The sequence below is a fragment of the Lontra canadensis genome, unplaced genomic scaffold (assembly GCF_010015895.1).
Source record: "Lontra canadensis isolate GAN:19392208 unplaced genomic scaffold, GSC_riverotter_1.0 scaffold210, whole genome shotgun sequence".
Classification (NCBI taxonomy): domain Eukaryota; kingdom Metazoa; phylum Chordata; class Mammalia; order Carnivora; family Mustelidae; genus Lontra; species Lontra canadensis.
Genome location: NW_022631204.1, coordinates 988,927 through 1,008,396, shown reverse-complemented (window position 1 = coordinate 1,008,396; position 19,470 = coordinate 988,927). Strand labels below are relative to the sequence as shown.

At 41.5% G+C, this 19,470-nt stretch overlaps 2 protein-coding genes across 5 annotated transcripts in view; both read left to right on the top strand.

Annotated features, from left to right (window-relative positions):
* Positions 1-15,752, top strand: part of OGT (O-linked N-acetylglucosamine (GlcNAc) transferase) — a 35,479-nt gene extending 19,727 nt beyond the window's left edge. For 2 of the 4 annotated variants that reach the window (XM_032848814.1, XM_032848816.1), the window contains 10 exons: positions 635-793; positions 1,546-1,635; positions 3,430-3,555; positions 3,953-4,123; positions 4,236-4,352; positions 4,446-4,616; positions 6,881-7,033; positions 9,787-10,039; positions 10,309-10,432; positions 13,461-13,635. In XM_032848814.1, coding sequence (XP_032704705.1) covers positions 635-793; positions 1,546-1,635; positions 3,430-3,555; positions 3,953-4,123; positions 4,236-4,352; positions 4,446-4,616; positions 6,881-7,033; positions 9,787-10,039; positions 10,309-10,432; positions 13,461-13,635 — 1,539 coding nt within the window. Of the gene's footprint in view, positions 1-634; positions 794-1,545; positions 1,636-3,429; positions 3,556-3,952; positions 4,124-4,235; positions 4,353-4,445; positions 4,617-6,880; positions 7,034-9,786; positions 10,040-10,308; positions 10,433-13,460 lie in introns of all 4 variants that reach the window. The other 2 variants (XM_032848813.1, XM_032848815.1) reach the window with 2 other exon arrangements.
* The window catches only part of GCNA (germ cell nuclear acidic peptidase), a 25,618-nt gene continuing 21,516 nt past the window's right edge, over positions 15,369-19,470 (top strand). Inside the window, 3 exon segments of the mRNA XM_032848864.1 lie at positions 15,369-15,525; positions 17,953-18,053; positions 18,055-18,244. Of these exon segments, the coding sequence (XP_032704755.1) occupies positions 15,369-15,525; positions 17,953-18,053; positions 18,055-18,244 (448 nt within the window).

The window sequence follows — 19,470 nt, the reverse complement described above, 5'->3', positions numbered from 1 at the left end:
TCTGTTTCACAATAAAGTACAGATACAGAAGATGACGTGAATCAGTCATATGTATGTGGTTTCTTGAGTTACTTACTTAAAAGGTGAACACAACCCACGCTGAGAAACGAGATACCCCAGAGATACCATGTCTCAATCATGACCCCTTCCATCCCCTAGGGTGGAATTCTAACAGTAGAGGGCTGGTGTTTGAAAGCCATAATGTTTAATAAAAGAGTTTGGTATTTTATACTTTGCTTTGAGAATTAGAGCAGCACTTGATCAAAGATGACCGTTTGCTCAGCAGAATGGATTAGAGTGCTAAATGTAATTCTGTGTTTTAGAAATGCTTCCCTATAGAATTTTCTAAAATGCAGGGTATGTCATGCTCTGTCCACACTGCCTCGAGCTTTCTCCAAGTTTTAGATTTGCTCAAGCTACTTCTTAGGCCTCAGGAACAGGTCACAGTATGAAGCATATTATATAAACTGCTAAGATTGGATTGAATTGGCTGTATGACTTAAATTAAGTATTCTGGGCAAACCATTTCCAACAGATGGAAAGTGCAGGCTTGTTTTATTTTTTATCAGTTTTCCTAGATGAAGATTTATGTATAGATTCAACTGTACTAACAGGCATTGGTTTCTGTTGGTAGATTAATGTCCTTCATAAGCCACCATATGAACATCCAAAAGATTTGAAGCTTAGTGATGGTCGGCTGCGTGTAGGATATGTGAGTTCTGACTTTGGGAATCATCCTACTTCTCACCTTATGCAGTCTATTCCAGGCATGCACAATCCTGATAAATTTGAGGTAAGACTAGTATTTCCCTAGAGACACTATTTGTTTTATTTAAAAAAACAACAACAACAAAAAATATTTCTGGCTTTATCATCACCATTAGGTGTTAAGGTCAGTCAGTGTCTTTTTTGAAAGATTTGACCCAAGATTAGTTTTACATTTTAATTTTAATTTTTTAATTGAAATACAGTTGACATGCAATATTACATTAGTTTCAGGTGTACAACATAGTGATTCACATTCGTTCATTATGAAATGCTCACCACAGTAAGTGTAGTTACTGTCTGTTACCATATGAAGTCATTAAATGTTGACTGACTTCCCTATGCTGTACTTTTCCAGTTAGAAAATAAGTCACAGGGATGGAGTTTGTACGTCTTAATCCCGGTCACCCATTTTACCCATTCTCCTCACCTCCTCCCTCTGGCAACCACCATTTTGTTCTCTGTACTTAGGAGTCTGTTTCTGTGTATTTTTTGTTTGGTCATTTGTTTTTTATAATTCCATATGTAAGTGAAACCATATGGTACTTGTCTTTTTCTGTCTGACATGTTTCACTTAGCATAATATTCTCTAGTTCCATCCATGTTGTTGTGAATGGCAAGATTTCCTTCTTTTCTATGGCTCCATTGTATGTATGCATGCGTGTATGCCAACACCCTCTGTGTATTCTTTATCCATTCATCTCTTGATGGACATATCGGTGGTTTCTTCTGTATCTTGTTAAGCCGAGGTTTTTAAATACATTGTGTGCTGCCCTTCAGGTATTCTGTTACGCCCTGAGCCCAGATGATGGCACAAACTTCAGAGTGAAAGTGATGGCAGAAGCCAATCATTTCATTGATCTCTCTCAGGTAGGCGAAACTCCTACACTTCAGTCTTTTAATTTAAAACAAATAGTGAATGAAACTATTGGTGTGTAGCTTGTATTTTTCATGACCAGTATTTAACATCAGCCATTACATATGGATAATTACTGCGATCTTATTTCTCTGATCATTTACATTTGTAATCAGTGTGGACTGTGCTGACGTTGCAAATGAAATAAAAATGGGATCTATTTGTGCTTGGACATAGAACTCTTCAGGAAATGCTGCCTTGGAAGAGGAATAAATAGGTTATTTAAAGAAAATAGAGGAATTCTAGGATTCATCATGGTTCATCTGTTTTTGTGGGCATTTGCCTTTGGTTATCTTTATTTCTGTACTTGCTCTATTGTTATTTTTAGGAGCATCAATTTTATGATAAATTTAAGATTGAGGGCACCTGGGTGGCTCAGTTGGTTAAGCGGCTGCCTTTGGCTCAGATCATGATCTCAGGGTTCTGGGATCGAGTCCTGCATCGGGCTCCCTGCTTGGGGGAATCTGCTCCCTCTGCCTGCTGCTCCCCCTGCTTGTACTATCTGTCTTTATGTGAAATAAGTAAATAAAATCTTTTTTTAAAGATTTTATTTATTTGACAGAGAGATCACAAGTAGTCAGAGAGGCAGGCAGAGAGAGTGGGGGAAGCAGGCTCCCCGCTGAGCAGAGAGCCTGATGCAGGACTTGATCCCAGGACCCTGAGATCATGACCTGAGCCGAAGGCAGAGGTTTAACCCACTAAGCCACCCAGGCGCCCAGTAAATAAAATCTTTGAACAAAATTAAGATTGAAACCTGTGGAGGAATTAATTTGCTCGGTCTAGAGGTTTTTCTTTATAGGTTCTGTGGGTCCCTTTGGTGACTAAAAGGGATATGAATGTTTGGTATATCTAGTAATTGATACATGAATCATTGAAGTTCCAGCAGAAGGGTTGTGAGATCCTTGTCATTTAGTAAATAGTGTGTACCAACATTTTTAGCAATGTAGCTGTTGCTTTGGGAGTGTACTTAACCCTTTCTGATATAGTGTTTAGACTCTGACCAAGAAGCATACTGTCCTCCACGTCTGAGACATTCAGGGACCCACTGCTTATTGACTGTGGAGTCTAAACTCTTCAGCAGGGCCTTCACAGTCTGTCTTTCTTTTTTTAAATTTATTTATTTAGAAAGAGGGCTCGAGTTGGGATGGGGAGAGACAGAGGGAGAGAATCTCAAGCAGACTCCGTGCTGAGTGTGGAGCCCGACATAGGGATCCATCTCATGAACCTACGATCATGACCTGAGCCAAAATCAAGAGTTGGACGCTTGACTGAGCCACCCGGGCACCCCAGCCTTCACAATCTAAGTCTGAGCACAGCCATGTTTGCCAATATTTTTCACCTGCCATTTTTCCTCATATATACCTTATACCAGACAGAAGTGATCTACTCAGCATTTTCAAAATCTACCATGCACTTTACTCTGGTTCTTTATTCATTCTGTTCTCTATTGAGATTCTGTTCTGTCCAACTGCCTCAAACTCTTACTCATCTTTGAAGGCCCATTTCAAACACCAGTCCTCTATGAAGTCTTGTTATTCATAGGTTCAATATAGAGTAAACTCCGCTTCCTGCGTATTCTGTTTCTGTAATGTTTCGGGCCCATTTTAATGGCACTTAGCCATATTTTTATGCTGCATTAATGTAATTTGTGTTACCGTGTTTTGCACCTATGACTCTGAATTCTATTTGCCATTAAAGCTAATTGAATTAGTTTGAGATTACACAGTTCTTTTTTTTTTATTCCACAGATTCCATGCAATGGAAAAGCAGCTGATCGCATCCATCAGGATGGCATACACATCCTTGTAAATATGAATGGTTATACCAAGGGTGCTCGAAATGAACTCTTTGCTCTCAGGCCTGCTCCTATTCAGGTAAAGGAACTAAATAGTAATTGCTCACAATGTTTATTGAGCTAAAAAGACAGTGATTTCTGCTACCCCCGACCCCCCGCTTACCTGGCATTTGAAACAACAGACATGCTTGACTTAAGAAAAAAAGTATAGTTCTTGAAATGTACAGGGATAAAGAATTTTGAGTGTTGAATACAATATGCACAGGCACATGTATAGAGACACGCAGTTCGTGGTTGAATACAAACAGTTGTTTGGTATTGTAAATTGGAAAAACGTTTAACACTTCAAAAGGTAGTCTGAGATACTACGTCATCCCTCTTGGCTAAAGAAGTCAACCCTCCTTGTATGTTTATTTGGTTTTGAACTCTTTTGATGAAAATTTTTAGGTTCTGGCCTGGTTTCTTTTTTCTTCTAGGCCATGTGGCTGGGATACCCTGGGACTAGTGGTGCACTTTTCATGGACTACATCATCACTGATCAGGAAACATCACCAGCTGAAGTTGCTGAGCAGTATTCTGAGAAACTGGCTTATATGCCCCATACTTTCTTTATTGGTGATCACGCTAATATGTTCCCTCACTTGAAGGTAGGTAGAAAAACAGTGCTATGTGGATGTTGCGAAGAACTGTAGTCATTTCTTTGTTGTTGTCGCTATGCATCCTAAAAGATTTGTCTCAAACCTTTTTTTTTTTAATTAGAAAAAAGCAGTCATCGATTTTAAGTCCAATGGTCACATCTATGATAATCGGATTGTTCTTAATGGCATCGACCTCAAAGCATTTCTTGATAGTCTGCCGGATGTGAAAATTGTCAAGGTCAGAACCTAGTCAATATTGTCATTGAAATGAAGTTATCTGCATTTGGGATCTTATCCCTAATGATATATTTTGTCATTTTTTCCCTTATAGATGAAGTGTCCTGATGGAGGAGACAATGGTGACAGCAGTAATACAGCTCTTAATATGCCTGTTATTCCTATGAATACCATTGCGGAAGCAGTTATCGAGATGATTAACAGAGGGCAAATTCAGATAACAATTAATGGGTTCAGTATTAGCAATGGACTAGCAACTACCCAGGTGAGGAGAGAATAGAGCATAATATGTACCACCAGGTATTCTTTTATCTCCTTTAAGTCTCATAATAACTCCAGGAGGTGTAAGTATCATTATCCCTGTTTCATAGTTGAGGAATTGAGTTCAGTGGAAATTGGCATCTTACATAGATTTGTCTTATTTTATTATTTTATTTTTTTAAAGATTTTATTTACTCGAGAGAGAGAGAGAGAGACAGAGATAGAGAACGTAAGCAGGGAGGAGAGGGAAAAGCAGGCTCCCTGCTGAGCGGGGAGACTGATGCAAGACTCGATCCCAAGACTCTGGGATCATGACCTGAGCCGAAGGTAGACGCTTAACCAACTCGGCCACCCAGGTGCCCCTCAATTTGTCTTATTTTAAAAGTCTCTTGGATTCAGCCAGTAGGTCACTTAATGAGGGTCTACTTGGTTAACAATATGTTTCTTACTCCTTGCCTGTGGCTTTCTTCTTATCAACAGTGAATAATTATCTGTACTGCATACAGTTTCTTGCTTCTGTTACTCATTCTTTCCCTAGTTAAGTCTTCCTTCCTTTCAAGAGTTTTTAGTTCAGATAGTTCCTCCAGGAATCCATTCCTGTCCTTATCACTAATCTGCTAATCTCACCTTTCCTGTTCTGTGCTACTTGTCTTTTCTGCTTCTGTAATACCTGGGATGTATTTTATATCCAGCACAGCATGTTATCATTCTTGTGTTTGTGTATTCTGTGTTGAACTGAATTCCTTTAGGGTCCATGTCTTAATCACAGTAATGTACTATGTGTTCAGTAAATATATATTGCATATTGGAGTAAGTGAGTATGTAGCTCTGTCAAGATTATAAGGCAAGGATCTCTCAGGAGTTAAAAGTTTTAGTGGTGTAACAGTTTATACTAAAGGTGCTCAAAATGAACTCTTTTCTCTCAGGCTAGCTCCTGTTAAGGCAAAGGAATTGATAATAGTCACTTACAGTGTGTATTGGGCTAAAAAGATGGTGTGTTTTCTCTTAATCTCTGATTAACTGCCATTTGAAATAGGACAGACATGTTTGACTTAAGAAAAAAATGTGTATAATTCTTGAAATGCACAGGGACAAAGAATTTTGAGTTTAGAACACAATGCCCAAATGTATGAAATGTCCATGCATACTTGGAATAGTTATATAACAGTTTAACGCAGTTCCCAGATGTGTGGGAATTGTAAGGTAAGACTGTAATTAATTGTATACATAGATACTTAAAAATAGTGTTCATCAGTGTGAGGAGATGCAGGAGAGATCGTTTGGAGGAATAAGTTTAGCCTTCAAGGGTGGGTGTGATTTAGAAAAGGACATTTCATTCATTAAAAATAAGCAGAAGGGGTGCCTAGATGGCTCAGTCATTAAGTGTCTGCCGTCAGCTCAGGTCATGATCCTGGGATGCTGGGATCGAGCCCTGCATTGGGCTCCCTGCTCCATGGGAAGCCTGCTTCTCTCCCTCTATTTCTGGTCCCTCTCTAGCTGTGTGTGTGTGTGTGTGTGTGTGTGTGTGTGTAATAAAATCTAAAAAAAATAAGCAAAGCTTGCTGTTGGAATAAGGTTTTGAAAATAACTTTCTGGCTTGAGTCGTAAGTTTGAAGGTGTGGAGTGGTTCCCCCCCCCTCCCCATTAAGATAATACTGTAACGTTTTCCGTTTTTTGACTTAATATGTCATGAATGTTTTTTCATAGTTCAAATGACGTAACTTTTAATGGTTATACTATTTGGCATCTTAAGGTTTCTTTCTTTCTTTCTTTTTTTTTTTTAAAGATAGTTATTTGAGGGGTGCCTGAGTGGCTGAGTGGGTTAAAGCCTCTGCCTTCTGCTCAGGTCATGATCCCAGGGTCCTGGGATCGAGCCCCGCGTTGGGCTCTCTGCTCAGGGGGGCAGTCAGCTTCCTCCTCTCTCTCTGCCTACCTCTCTGCCTACTTGGAATCTCTGTCAGTCAAGTAAATAACTATCTTTTTTTTAAAGATTTTATTTATTTGAGAAAGGGTGTGCATGTGTGTATGAGAACAGGTTGGGGGAGGGGCAGAGTGAGGAGAGAGAAAATCCTCAAGCTGACTCACCGCTAGCCTCGGAGTCTGAAAACCCTGAGATCGTGACCTGAGCTAAAACCAGGAGTCAGATACCCAACCTGCTGAGCCACCTGGCACCCCAAGGATTCTTCATTAGTTAAAAAATACCAGATGCTGCTGGCTTTAAATATAAATGGCCTTAAATGTAAACACGTATTGTTTTTCATGTTCCAGATCAACAATAAAGCTGCCACTGGAGAAGAGGTTCCTCGTACCATTATTGTAACCACACGTTCTCAGTATGGGTTACCAGAAGATGCCATTGTGTACTGTAATTTTAATCAGTTATACAAAATCGACCCTTCTACTTTGCAGATGTGGGCAAATGTGAGTATGGGTAGATTCATTATTCATGTCTAGAGACTGGTAGAGATTATGTAGACCATGTTGCTAAGGCTACCCTCCACTTCCATTCAGGAGCTGTTGTGCTCATTTCTACAAAAGAGTAGATTTTTCAGCCATTTTTTATTTTTTTTAATTAAAAAAATTTTTTTTTAGTATAGTTGACACAGTATTTTTATTTTATTTTTTAAGGTTTTATTTATCCATTTGAGAGAGAGATGAGAGGGGAGAAGGTCAGAGGGCGAAGCAGATTCCCCACAGAGCTGAGAGCCTGATGCGGGACTTGATCCTGGGACTCCAGGATCATGATCTGAGTCGAAGGCAGTTGCCCAACCAACTGAGCCACCCAGCAGCCCTATTCTATTTTATTTATTTATTTGGCAGAGAGAGAGACACAGCTAGAGAGGGAACAGAAGTAGGGGGAGTGGGAGAGAGAGCAGCAGGCTTCCCACTGAGCAAGGAGCCCAATGCGGGACTTAATCCCAGGACCCTGGGATCATGACCTGAGCGGAAGGCAGATGCTTAATGACTGAGCCACCCAGGTGCTCCTTGATTTTTCCTTCCAGTGTATAATTACCATGTTAAGAACCTTTTTAACTTATGTATTCAAAACCAGGGATCAACAAACTTTGTTTTAAAGGGCCAGATGGTAATTATTTTTGTTTTTTGCAGTTCATATTCTGTTGCATTTGCTTAACTCTGCCATTTGGAGCAGGCAAGCACCATAGACATTATGTAAATGTAGGAGTATAAATATGTTCCAGTTAAGTTTTATTTACCAAAACAGACAATATGCCAGATTTGGCTTACAGGTTATAGTTTACCAACCCATGGTTTAAACTGATAGCAAAAGCATCATGTCCACATCCAGCCATGTGTGACAGTCTCCCAGTATTGTAGAGTTGTGATCACGAAGGAATTGGTTTTTGCCATTACCTCTCGGTCAGTTCATCGGACCAGTTCACATAAGCAGTACCTCTGAAAGTTCTAAACTTGACTATCCATAACTGGCTCTTACTCCACTGGGTTGAAATAGAGATAATTGCTGGTTCATTTTCTTTTTGATATTGGGGTGGGGTTTTTCTTTCTGTATTTTTTTTTCTTTTTTTTAGGGAGAAGTATGGGTGGAAGAGAAGTAGATGAATACAGGCTTACTGTCCCTTAACCTTTACTTCCCAGTGTTCAAAAAGGTCCAAAAACCAAAAGCTTTTTTCAGAAGTTAGTGGCAAATTTATTTGGCAGCAAAACTACTTGAACTGATGTTAGGTTGTCTTTTGGTCTTTTATATGTTCCATTCAGTAGGAATATTCGTACATCTCAAAGCAGAGGTACTAATGTGTTTGTTTACAGAGAGTTGCTGCTGAGAGTGTTATATAATACTATTTTTTATGTACTATTTTTAAAAAAATCTAAAGTATCCCAGATTCTGAAATTCATCTCTTTTCATGCCTCTCAGGGAAGGGATAGTAAACTTGTGCGGTAACGTTGAATAGATGCAGGTCTAAATCCGGATTGGCAAATTGCGGCCTATGGGCTACATCCGACACACTGCCTGTTTCTGTAACTTTTTTTTTTAAGATTTTATTTATTTGACAGAGATCATAAGTAGGCAGAGAGGCAGGCAGAGAGAAAGGAGGAAGCTGACTCCCCCCCCTGAGCAGAGAGCCCAACGCGGGGCTCGATCCCAGGACCCTGGGATCATGACCTGAGCTGAAGGCAGAGGATTTAACCCACTGAGCCACCCAGGCGCCCCTGTTTCTGTAACTTTTATACACACAGTCACGCCTGCTTGTTTACATACTGTCTGTAGCTGTTTTCCAGTGACAAGGACAGAATTGAGTAGTTATGACAGAGTCCATGTGGTTGCAAAGCCAAAAATATTTGTTCTCTTGTCCTTTACAGAAAGTCTGCTGACACCTGATCTTGATTAGGCACGTAGTCAGGCAAGTGTGAGCTCATCCTGTTTGTTGTGTCATGCTGGGGGATTTAAAATTTGAAATGGAAAATTTCTCGCTCATCAGCAAAAACCACTGTCAGTAATGATTCCCGCAGGACACAGCTGCCTCAGATTTTGCCAATTAGTAACTTGTTTTGTGTCTTACGTCAGTTTTCTCTTTCTTTGAACTCTGGGGACAGCTAAGCACAACAGGAACCTGTAATTCAGTTGATCTAATTCATCTATGAGGGAAAGACAAAGTTCATAGTAGGCTGCTATCTGGGTGACAAGAATAGACTGGTAGAATTATTAGAGCTCTATGAGAGCCTTTCTTGAGAAGGGCAGAACTGCTATTAAAAACTATTCTTGGGGGACGCCTGGGTGGCTCAGTTGGTTAAGCAGCTGCCTTCGGCTCAGGTCATGATCCCAGCGTCCTGGGATCGAGTCCCACATCGGGCTCCTTGCTCGGCGGGGAGCCTGCTTCTCCCTCTGCCTCTGTCTGCCTGTGCTCGCTCGCTCTCCCTCTGTCGCTGAAAAATAAATAAAATCTTTAAAAAAAAAAAAAAAAAAAAAAAACTATTCTTGGGGCGCCTGGGTGGCTCAGTGGGTTAAAGCCTCTGCCTTCAGCTCAGGTCATGATAGCAGGGTCCTGGGATCGGGCCCCGCATCGGGCTCTCTGCTCAGTGGGGAGCCTGCTTCCCCCACTCTCTCCCTGCCTACCTCTCTGCCTACTTGTGATCTCTGTCAAATAAATAAATAAAATCTTAAAAAAAAATCCCTATTCTTATTTTCCCTATTTTAGATTCTAAAGCGTGTTCCCAATAGTGTGCTGTGGCTGTTGCGGTTTCCAGCAGTAGGAGAACCTAATATTCAACAGTATGCGCAAAACATGGGCCTTCCCCAAAACCGTATCATTTTTTCACCTGTTGCTCCTAAAGAGGAACATGTCAGGAGAGGCCAGCTGGCTGATGTCTGCCTGGATACTCCCCTTTGTAATGGACACACCACAGGGATGGATGTTCTCTGGGCAGGAACACCCATGGTCACTATGCCAGGTGAGTTGCCCATAAATCATTGGAATCTTCCTTGTTCCTTTTAAAACCTCCTTTAGGGGAAACATTTTTTAGGTGAAATTGTGTGTACTAGAAGCAGCACTTAGGGCAAGATGATAAAAAAATGAGCTTTGTTCCAAATATAAGCACTCTGTTCCATTCTCCTCATCTGCATTGTATGGGGTACATAACAAACAACATTAATGAGTGCTGTTTACATCCTCAGATGTGCAGTCTGTTCTCTTTTTCTTTTTCTTTTTTTTTTTTTGCAGGAGAGACTCTTGCTTCTCGAGTTGCAGCTTCCCAGCTCACTTGTTTAGGTTGTCTTGAGCTTATTGCTAAAAATAGACAAGAATATGAAGACATAGCTGTGAAACTGGGAACTGACCTAGAATAGTAAGTAAACTTTTCCGTGAACAAATTTTATGGTAAAGGAGATGGATAAGGAAAATTTAGAGAGAATATAGATGTTACACAGTGAAATCATAAAATAAGGATAATATGAAATAGGTGATTTAGTTGTATGATCTCTAGATGAGAGAACTTCTGAACTTTCATAAAAGGAGTGATCAATAGGTGTGACTATGTAAAGAGTAAATGGGTGAATAAAAGTGAGTCAAGAAAATAAAAAGGCAAGCAAAGAGGGAAAGAAAATCTTTGTTTCTGTGTCAAATAATAGTAGCCTGGTTATATAAAGACCAAAGAACATTCGTATCTTAAATTCCTTAAAAGGAAACTAAACACGGAAATGAACAGACAACTCATTCAAGTAGAAATACAAATGGTTAATAAGAGAAAGTTTCAACCTCTGTAGTAGAAATGCAAATATAAAATAACATTGTAGTATAGCCATTATTTGCCAGAAAATAAATATTTTTACTATGATACCAGTGATGAGGGAGCATCCAGGTGCTGGCCTTTTCATACATTTCAGACAGTGAGTAAATTGGTACAACCCTTCCTCAAAATTTGAAGAGCCGTAGGGAAAACAGCCAGACCTTTGACCCTGTTAGGGTGCTACATCTTCACTGTAGCCTAAGGGAAAGTGCCAGCATAACTTCAGTGCCCTAAGTGGGTGGGAATTAGAGGGGTGGTGCTTAGATAAGCAGTGCTTTAGCCTACAATGAAGTAGTGTTTCTCTCTTAAATGAGGCTTTTCTTTGGGAGTTCTGGGTAATTTTTTTTTCTTCTTGTTTTTCTGAGAAGTAGCATATTCTAGAGAGATCACTTGGCGGTTTGAATCCACACCCTCCCACTTATAAGCTTTGTGACCTTGGGCAAGTTAGTCTCTACGTGCCTTGCTTTTTCTGTCTGCAAAATGGGGATGCATGATAGTACCTACCTTGCAGAGATGTAAGGGTTAAAAAAAAGGTGTTCCATGTAAAGCACTTAACAAAAGTTATTGGTAAGCATTCAGAAGATGTTAAGCATTTATATTTTCAAAATCTTCTCCATTGAATATCTCATATATTTAAGAAGAATGATTGAAAATTTTGAGCTCAGTCATTAAAAAATTAAGGTTTGTGTCCATCATTCTAGAGAAAACTACAGTAAATGTTTTAGTTTTAGTGTATTTAAAAAATTTTTTTGGAGCTTAGTTGATTTCATATGATACTTTTCCCCAACATTTTGTTATAAAAATTTTCAGTCTTACAATAAACTTCTGTACCTACTGCCTAGATTTTACCACTAACACTTTACTATCCTTGCTTTATCACGTATCTATTCCTCTATTTATTCATTTATCCATATAGCAATCCACCTTACATGATACATTTTGAAGTACATTGCAGACCTCCATACTCCTGTATACTTAAGAATGGACAGCCTTAGAGTTTAATACTTTTTGGAGGCAGAATTTATATACAGTGGAATGCATAAATCTTAAATTTTGAGTTTTGAGACCTACCTTTGTAACCCAAACCTGTAACAGTGTATGGAAACATTATCATCACTCCAGAAAGTTCCTTCACATTCCTTCTCAGTTGGTCCTTCACACCAACCCTCAGGACAACTACTACTGTCGTGAATTTTTTTCCGCATAACTTAGTTTTGCCTTTCTAGAACCATATACAAATGAAACCATACAGTATGCACTCTGTAGGTTTTTTTCATCTAGTATAATGTTGTGAGATTGATCCCTGATGTTGGCCTATATCAGTACTTCATTTTTTTTTTAATTGCTGAGTAGTATTTCACTGTATGGATGTAGCACAGTTCAACCATTCTCCCGTTGACCTACAGAACTTAGAAAAACAGAGCACAGAAGTACATTTATTTGAAAGGTAGCATTAATATAGTCATGGTTGGGTTGAAGCCAACGTAATGTATAGCCATTTTACTAGTTCTGTCACAAAAACTTTAAAACTTTTTTATTAATTGCTTTTAAAAATGCATAGGAGTGGGGCGCCTGGGTGACTCAGTGGGTTAAGCCTCTGCCTTCAGCCCAGGTTCCTGGGATCGAGCCCCGCATCGGGCGCTCTGCTCACTGGGGAGCCTGCTTCCTCCTCTCTCTCTGCCTGCTTGTGATCTCTCTCTCTGTCGAATAAATAAATAAAATATAAAAAAAAATGCATAGGAGTGTTCCAGCTTCTCCCTCTGAGGTAGTAATTCTCTCCATAGAAGAAGAATCTCATCACAAATTACATATTCAGAAGAGGAATTGAGAATTCTTTACCTGTCTGTTCCCAGTGGACTGATTGCTTCTTTTCCCTATTTTGAATAAAACCATGGTCTTTGTGATACTAGGAACACTTTTTGCTAATATCTAAATAAGTAATTCACGTGTAAGTGGAAAATTATGGCAGTAGAGATAGTATATTTCTTAGCCCCTGGAGTATTTTTCCTATTTCATTAAAATATTCATAAACTGAAAACTTCATCTCACATTCATTGCTTAGCTATTGTAAATGATGCTTCAGTGACCATCTTTGCATGGCCAGGTTTGCCTATATCTCTGATCATTTTCTTTTGGATAGATGTAAAAGTGTTACTGATCGGTCAGAGGGTTGTTAACATTTAAGTTTCTTGACACACACATTGCTAAATCTCTTACGAAAAGGGTAAGCAGTGTACATTCTAACTGGTACATGGGAATAGACGTGTGTGATTGCCATTTCTTTCTTTTAAAGGTAGAAGTGAGCTGAAATGGAGAAAGCATGGGATCTCGTGGATATACTTCTTTAGGAAAAACAATATTTTCAGAGGACGTGGAGGCGAACTTGATTATTCTAAATGTTAGCATTGCGTTAGCTGTGATCCTTCCCTTTTTCAGCGTTGAGGTCAGCGTGGCCAGTCAGAAGAGAACACAGTGTGAAGTACAGTCATGTATTTTACCACAGAGGTGACTAGGAATTTGTGAGGGCTGGTTCTGAATTTTTCTGCTCTGATTTGTAAGCTTGGTTCTTTTTTGTTTTATTGCCTAGCCTGAAGAAAATTCGTGGCAAAGTGTGGAAGCAGAGAATATCTAGCCCTCTGTTCAACACCAAACAATACACAATGGAACTAGAGCGGCTCTATCTACAGATGTGGGAGCACTATGCAGCTGGCAACAAACCTGATCACATGATTAAGCCTGTGGAAGTCACTGAGTCGGCCTAAATAAAGACTATGCACAGGAGATTGCCCGTATACCTGAGCCTCAACCTTCTGGGGAAAGGGAACTAGATAATGTACTTTTGCTTATCTGTACGGTATCATGTTGCAGATGGGTGACAAACGATAATAGAATAGCACAGCCAGACTTGCTTCCTGCGTGATAGGGAGAGACACAAGATGGGAAACTGCTGTTCCACAAGGAATCTACACAGAATTTTGCAGCAACCAGGTGGTGCATAGGTCTGGAAGGTCTGATCTCCCTTGGTCTTCCATGGGATGGTTAGTGTGGAGGGGAGATACAGATTGTCCAGCCGTTTTGTGATTCCATGGATTGATTGAGTCTTCTGAATTAATTTTTTTCTTTATACTTTGGGTATTGGAGCTTTTAAAAAATGTTTGGTTTCAGGTATTTTTATTCATGTGAAGTGTATATGATTCTCTTGAGATAAGGTTTTAAGCTAAAATGTTGCTCCTTGTTTTAGTTTCTGAACTCTTCAAATTAATGGGGACTTTGCTGGTGTAGTCTTTTTTATAGGTTTTATAAACCACTTGAGCCTATATCAGTCGTTTTAGTGTCTGACCTAATGTTTGGAGCTATCAGTGCTTTGTTGGTTTAGATGATGACTCAAATTTTTTTCTGGTCCGTTTCCCATTTCCTTCCCTTCCCTTCCCCTCCTTTAAAGTTTCTCCTATAACTCAGCTAACAAAACGAAGTCTGATTTTAAATATCCCAGAGTGTTTCTCTTAAACACATCATCTGGTGCCAAATGAAAATTCTTAGGAGTGATTATTAATTATGCAGGGCATAGTTGTGGTACTGTCATTGATGATAATAATATAGATTTTTGGGGGGCTTAGTTTTGACCTATTTCACCAGTGTTTTACCTTTGACTGCCCCTCTATGCTGCTTCCAAAAGTGATAGTGTGTGATAAGATTTTTACCTTTCTTTCTCAAGTTTTTTTTTTTTTTTAAGTGAGTCCTGTTCTTCCTATTTCTTTCAGCAGAAATGAAATCCCAGGTAAGTATAAGTATTCACGTATTTGATCAGTAAGTCACAGTTATCTTCGATACATTAAATAACTTTCATCAAAAAACATGATAGAGGTAAAATGCTCTGAAGGACCAGCTATGTAAATGAGTAATTATTTTTCAGACCTTCTCGGGTATTATGTAATAATTGTCTTCTGGACTTGGTATTGAAGTCTGTACGGATCAGCCTCAGTAGTAGCAAGTGGCTTTGCTACGTGGTTTGGAGTACAAATTAGACTTTAGCCCTCCTGGAGCTTGAGTTCTTGGTATTAAAACCCATAGGAATACAATTACTGAATTTCAACAAAGGATCGAGGGCTTGAGGCTTAAACAAGCCGACATATGAATATATGTTTTGTGTTGCTGTACTGTACTTATGCTCTCCAGTAACAGATATTTTTTTGTCTGCTAGTAGTGTTCTAGATTATAATGTCTTTCCAAAGCGCTGAGGCAGTGCACCTATTCTGTAGTTGCAGCTGATGCCTGAATGTATCCTAGCTGACAAATTATTGATTAATAAGAACTTGAATTTCTGAAAGATTCTTACTGTTAACCAAAATCTGAGCAAGGAGTCTCAAATGTAATTCTTGCCAGAATTACATGTTAAATGAACTGTGTACCTTTTAAAAATGTAAATCAAGAAACATCAGTATAGGGATTTAATTTATTTTTTACCCGATGGAACTACCAGTCAGAGGTTGCCAGCATGGTTGCAGATAAACTGATGTTTGAAATTCACCAAACTACTTACTGTGGAATAGGAGAATATACTTCCAGTGCCCTCAAGGCTGTGACCTTACAGCCATTTTACATAGCACATCATTCCTCCTATAGGGATGAACTTTTTTTTCCTGGCACGAAAAGTAGCCGCTCTGGTTGAAGCTTTGCTTATTGTAATAGGCTTTTGTTTCCAGGTAACATGTCTGTGGAAGACTTAATTCTGAATAGAGCTATAGATATATCACTGGAAACTAATTGTTTTTTCTATTATACTCTGCTTTATCAGAAAAGTAAAACATTTAAATTGTGCTACAGAAATCCAGATGTTGTCTTGCGATCTTTAAACAATAAATGAATGATTTGCCCTTAATATGGCTGATGTATTTTGTATTCTGTGAGATTGAGTGTTGGACAGAAAAACAGGGTCACCCAGTGATGAAACTCCTATTGGAACATCTCCAAACAACTGGAGGACCATATTTCCCTAGTGGAGCTGTGATCTTAAAAATTATTTTGTTTTCTCAGCCAGGTGTGGAAGAGGGGTGGGCTTGGGATCCGTTAGAGGAAGACAAAGCCTGTGACTCCCAGCACACCCATTCATGGTGGTTTTTGTTTGGCTTACGTAATGACTGTGACTGCTCTTGCTTCGGCTACTGCTGTAGTCTTACTCTTCGCGTGAACTAGTCGTGTTCTTTGTGGTGGTTGAACTCTGCCACAGGTATGAGGGAGGATATCAGAGTAGCAGGGACCAGAACAGACTGTTTAGTTCTGTTTTCTCAGAGATAATAAAAGAGAAAAAATTTCAATAATATTTCTGGGGTGCTAGGCTGGCTCAGTTGATAGGTCATGCGACTCGATCTCGGGACTGTGGTTTCAAGCCCCATGTGGGGCATAGAGCTTTACATTACAAAAAAAAATTTTTTTTCAGCTAATTTACCTCCCAAGCTCTGTGGGTTTTGACCCTCAAAGTCCTGATGTAGATGGGTGTTTGTTTCCTAAAAGGTGGTGGGGAAGAAAGGTGTCAGGCATCCTATTCAAAGGTTCTCACCCCGCCCCTCTTTCTGTCCTTTTCAGTCCACTTCAGCTCCTCCTGCCCAAAGTCTGTAGAAGTTGCTTGTGGATCTGGAATAAGCTTGGGTAACAAGATTTAATTCCAGTCCTAACCCTTTTTACCTGAAGCACATGCCTCTTAATATTAATGACAACTAACGTTCAGGTTCTTTGCCCAAACCTCTGAGGCACAGTTCCGTAGCTCCCATTTTTATAGAAGGGGCTTGTAGAGGTAAACTTCCAAGTTTGTTGTACAGATAGGGTTAGAATAATGATAAGCTCCTCTTATCCAATTCCCGACTCATTCAGAAAGTACCTTTATGTATATAGGCAGTTTGGTGCTTAAGAGTTTAGATTTTTTAAAAGATTTTATTTAAAGATTTTGTTAGGGAGAATGCACAAGCAGAGGGGAGGGGCAGAGGAAGAGAGAGAAGCAGGCTCCATGCTCAGCCCGGAGCCATGAGGGTTGGGGGGGCGGGTGGAGAGGCTCAATCCCAGGACTCTGAGAACGGGACCTGACCGGAAGGCAGACGCCTAGCTGACTGAGCCAGCCAGGCATCCCTTAAGATTTTATTTTTGAGTAATCTCTATAATGCAGGGCTGGAGCTCCCATCGCTGAAGTTCGAATCCCAGCGCTGGCACTTTGTAGCCGTGTGATCTCTATAAAATGAGTGCTAACATTGCCTACTTTCTGAGGTGTTTTAAAGATTAAATACATATAAAACACTTGGAACAGTGCCTAGCATGAAATAAACGCAATATTATTAATATCTCTACATGCACGGAGGTTTGGTGTTCCGTTTGGGCACATGCTTAAATTATGAAACTTAACGGGCGTCTGCCGGAGAAACATCGTCTAGAAAGCATTTACTTCCTGGTTTGTTTTTCTTTCCTTCTTTCTTTCTTTCTTTCTTTTTTTTTTTTTAAGATTTTATTTATTTATTTGACAGATCACAAGTAGGCAGAGAGGCCGGCCGGTGGGGGGCGGGGAGCAGGCTCCCTGCTGAGCAGAGAGTCCGATTTGGGGCTTGATCCCAGGACCAGGACGCTGGGATCATGACCTGAGCCGAAGGCAGAGGCTTTAGCCCACTGAGCCACCCAGGCGCCCCCCGGTTTGTTTTTCTTGGTGTGTTCGGAGCGAGTGCCAAAAAGCTTCGCGTAACCAACCCCTCTATCTCCAGGGTCTGGAGGGTTCTGGAAGCAATTGTTATGGAAGCAAGTGTTGCCAGGTGCTGTTGGATTGGTGCCTTGTTCTTATCTAGGGGTCTAGGTGGCCTTCCCCTATACCCCCTAGGCTCACAGTAGTGGGGGGGGGCAGGCAAACAGGCTTAGAGGTTTGGGCGATTTCGGCAAGGAACGGGGCTTGCTTTATCCACATTCGCACAAAGATGAAGCTTTGGGGAAGATTCAGCCCAGTTCTTCCATGTCACCCCAAAGTTAATTAAGGGATCGGCAAACTACAGAAGCCGGCTCGGGGACTAGAGCTCGGCGCGAGATAGCGCTTTCTGTGACAAAATAAGCAACACCCGTGGAAGTGATAGACCTGACTCCGGAAGCACTGCGGCTGGGCGCCAAATTTGAGTTCCTAGGCGCGAAGTTTAAATTTGCCCCGTCACCACACACCACACTGTGATAGGTGGGTACAGGGAGAACGAGAACACGTCAGTTCCTATCCCCCCCCCCGCATTGAGCCCGAGATCTATAAAAGGTCTCGCGCCTGGCGTCCCCTCGCAGTTGCTCAGGAGCTCCCTCGGCATCAACCACCAGCTGGAGGTGAGCGACGATCCGCCACGCTAGAGGCGCCCGGAGCAGGTAGGCGGCTGGTGGGGCTTAAGTGGTTACTGAAGCGGGAATAGTCTTGAAGCTCACCCTAGTTGAGCGGGCTTAATTAAAATCAAGACCGCCACATGCCCTGACTGACTATGAACCTTGGGACTGAGATTATGGCAGAATATTTTGCCGACTTCTACTTTTAAAAAAGGCTTTTAGAGGAAGCTATTTTAATTTTTTCTTAGCGATATTAACTCCACTGAAGTGAAGATGAGGAAGGGGGGTTGTGGAGATCCGATTGGGGGCATGAGGGAGAAGGGGCTTGGGGGAGGTGGTGTACGGTTGTAGGTGGGGGTCGCCTAGGCCTGAGCAGTGGAAGAACTGGCTGAGATTGCAGCGTAAGGGGAGGTGGAGGGCTGGTGAGGGCGTGGGGATGTTAGATGCCTGATCCCGGAAGGCTGGCGGGCGAATTGAGGTGGGAATGAGGGTGGAAATGTGGGCAAATGGAGGGTGGGTAGGAGTGCGTGCGGGGAGTGGGGGGTGCAGAGTGGGGTGTCTGATTCGCTAGCTGCAGTGAGAAGGTTTTGTAAGGGCCTGGTGAGTGGAGGTTTTGAAGCTGGATTGGCGTATGCCTGGTTGCGGGCAGGCCGGCTGGGGGGCTGAGCTGGGAGGAGGTCTGGGCCTGTTGGTGTAAAACCTCTGGGATTGAGAGGGAGGAGGAGGAGTGAAGGGGGGGTGGTGGTGGTGAGTGGCGTTTTCGAGGCCTGATTGGTGCAAGACTGGCTGGGGGCGGAGTCTGGGCCCCTTGGTCTAAGACTTTCTGGGGTTGGGGGAGATAGAGGCGGGTGGAGGTGGTGAGTGGAGGTGCAGAGATTGGTGCAAGACTGGCTGGCCACGGAAGTGTTGGGGGCGGGGTCTGAGCCTGTTGGCTCTAAGACCTCGTGGGGTTGGGGGAGGTGCAGGCGGGAGGGTGGGCGCGGCGAGTGGAGGTGTTGAGACCTGATTGGTGCAAGACTGGCTGGCCGTGGAAGTGTAGGGAGTGCAGTCTGAGCCTGTTGCTATAAGACTTTTTGGGGTTGGGGGAGGTGGAGGGGGAGTTGCGGGGAAGGGGGGGGAATGAGTGGCAGTGTCGAGGCCTGATTGGTGCAAGACTGGCTGAGGGTGGGGCCTGGGCCTATTGGTCTAAGACTTCCTGGGGTTAGGGGCAGTGGAGGGGGGGGTTGTTGGGAGGGGAAGTGAGTGGTGGTATCGAGGCCTGACTGGGGCAA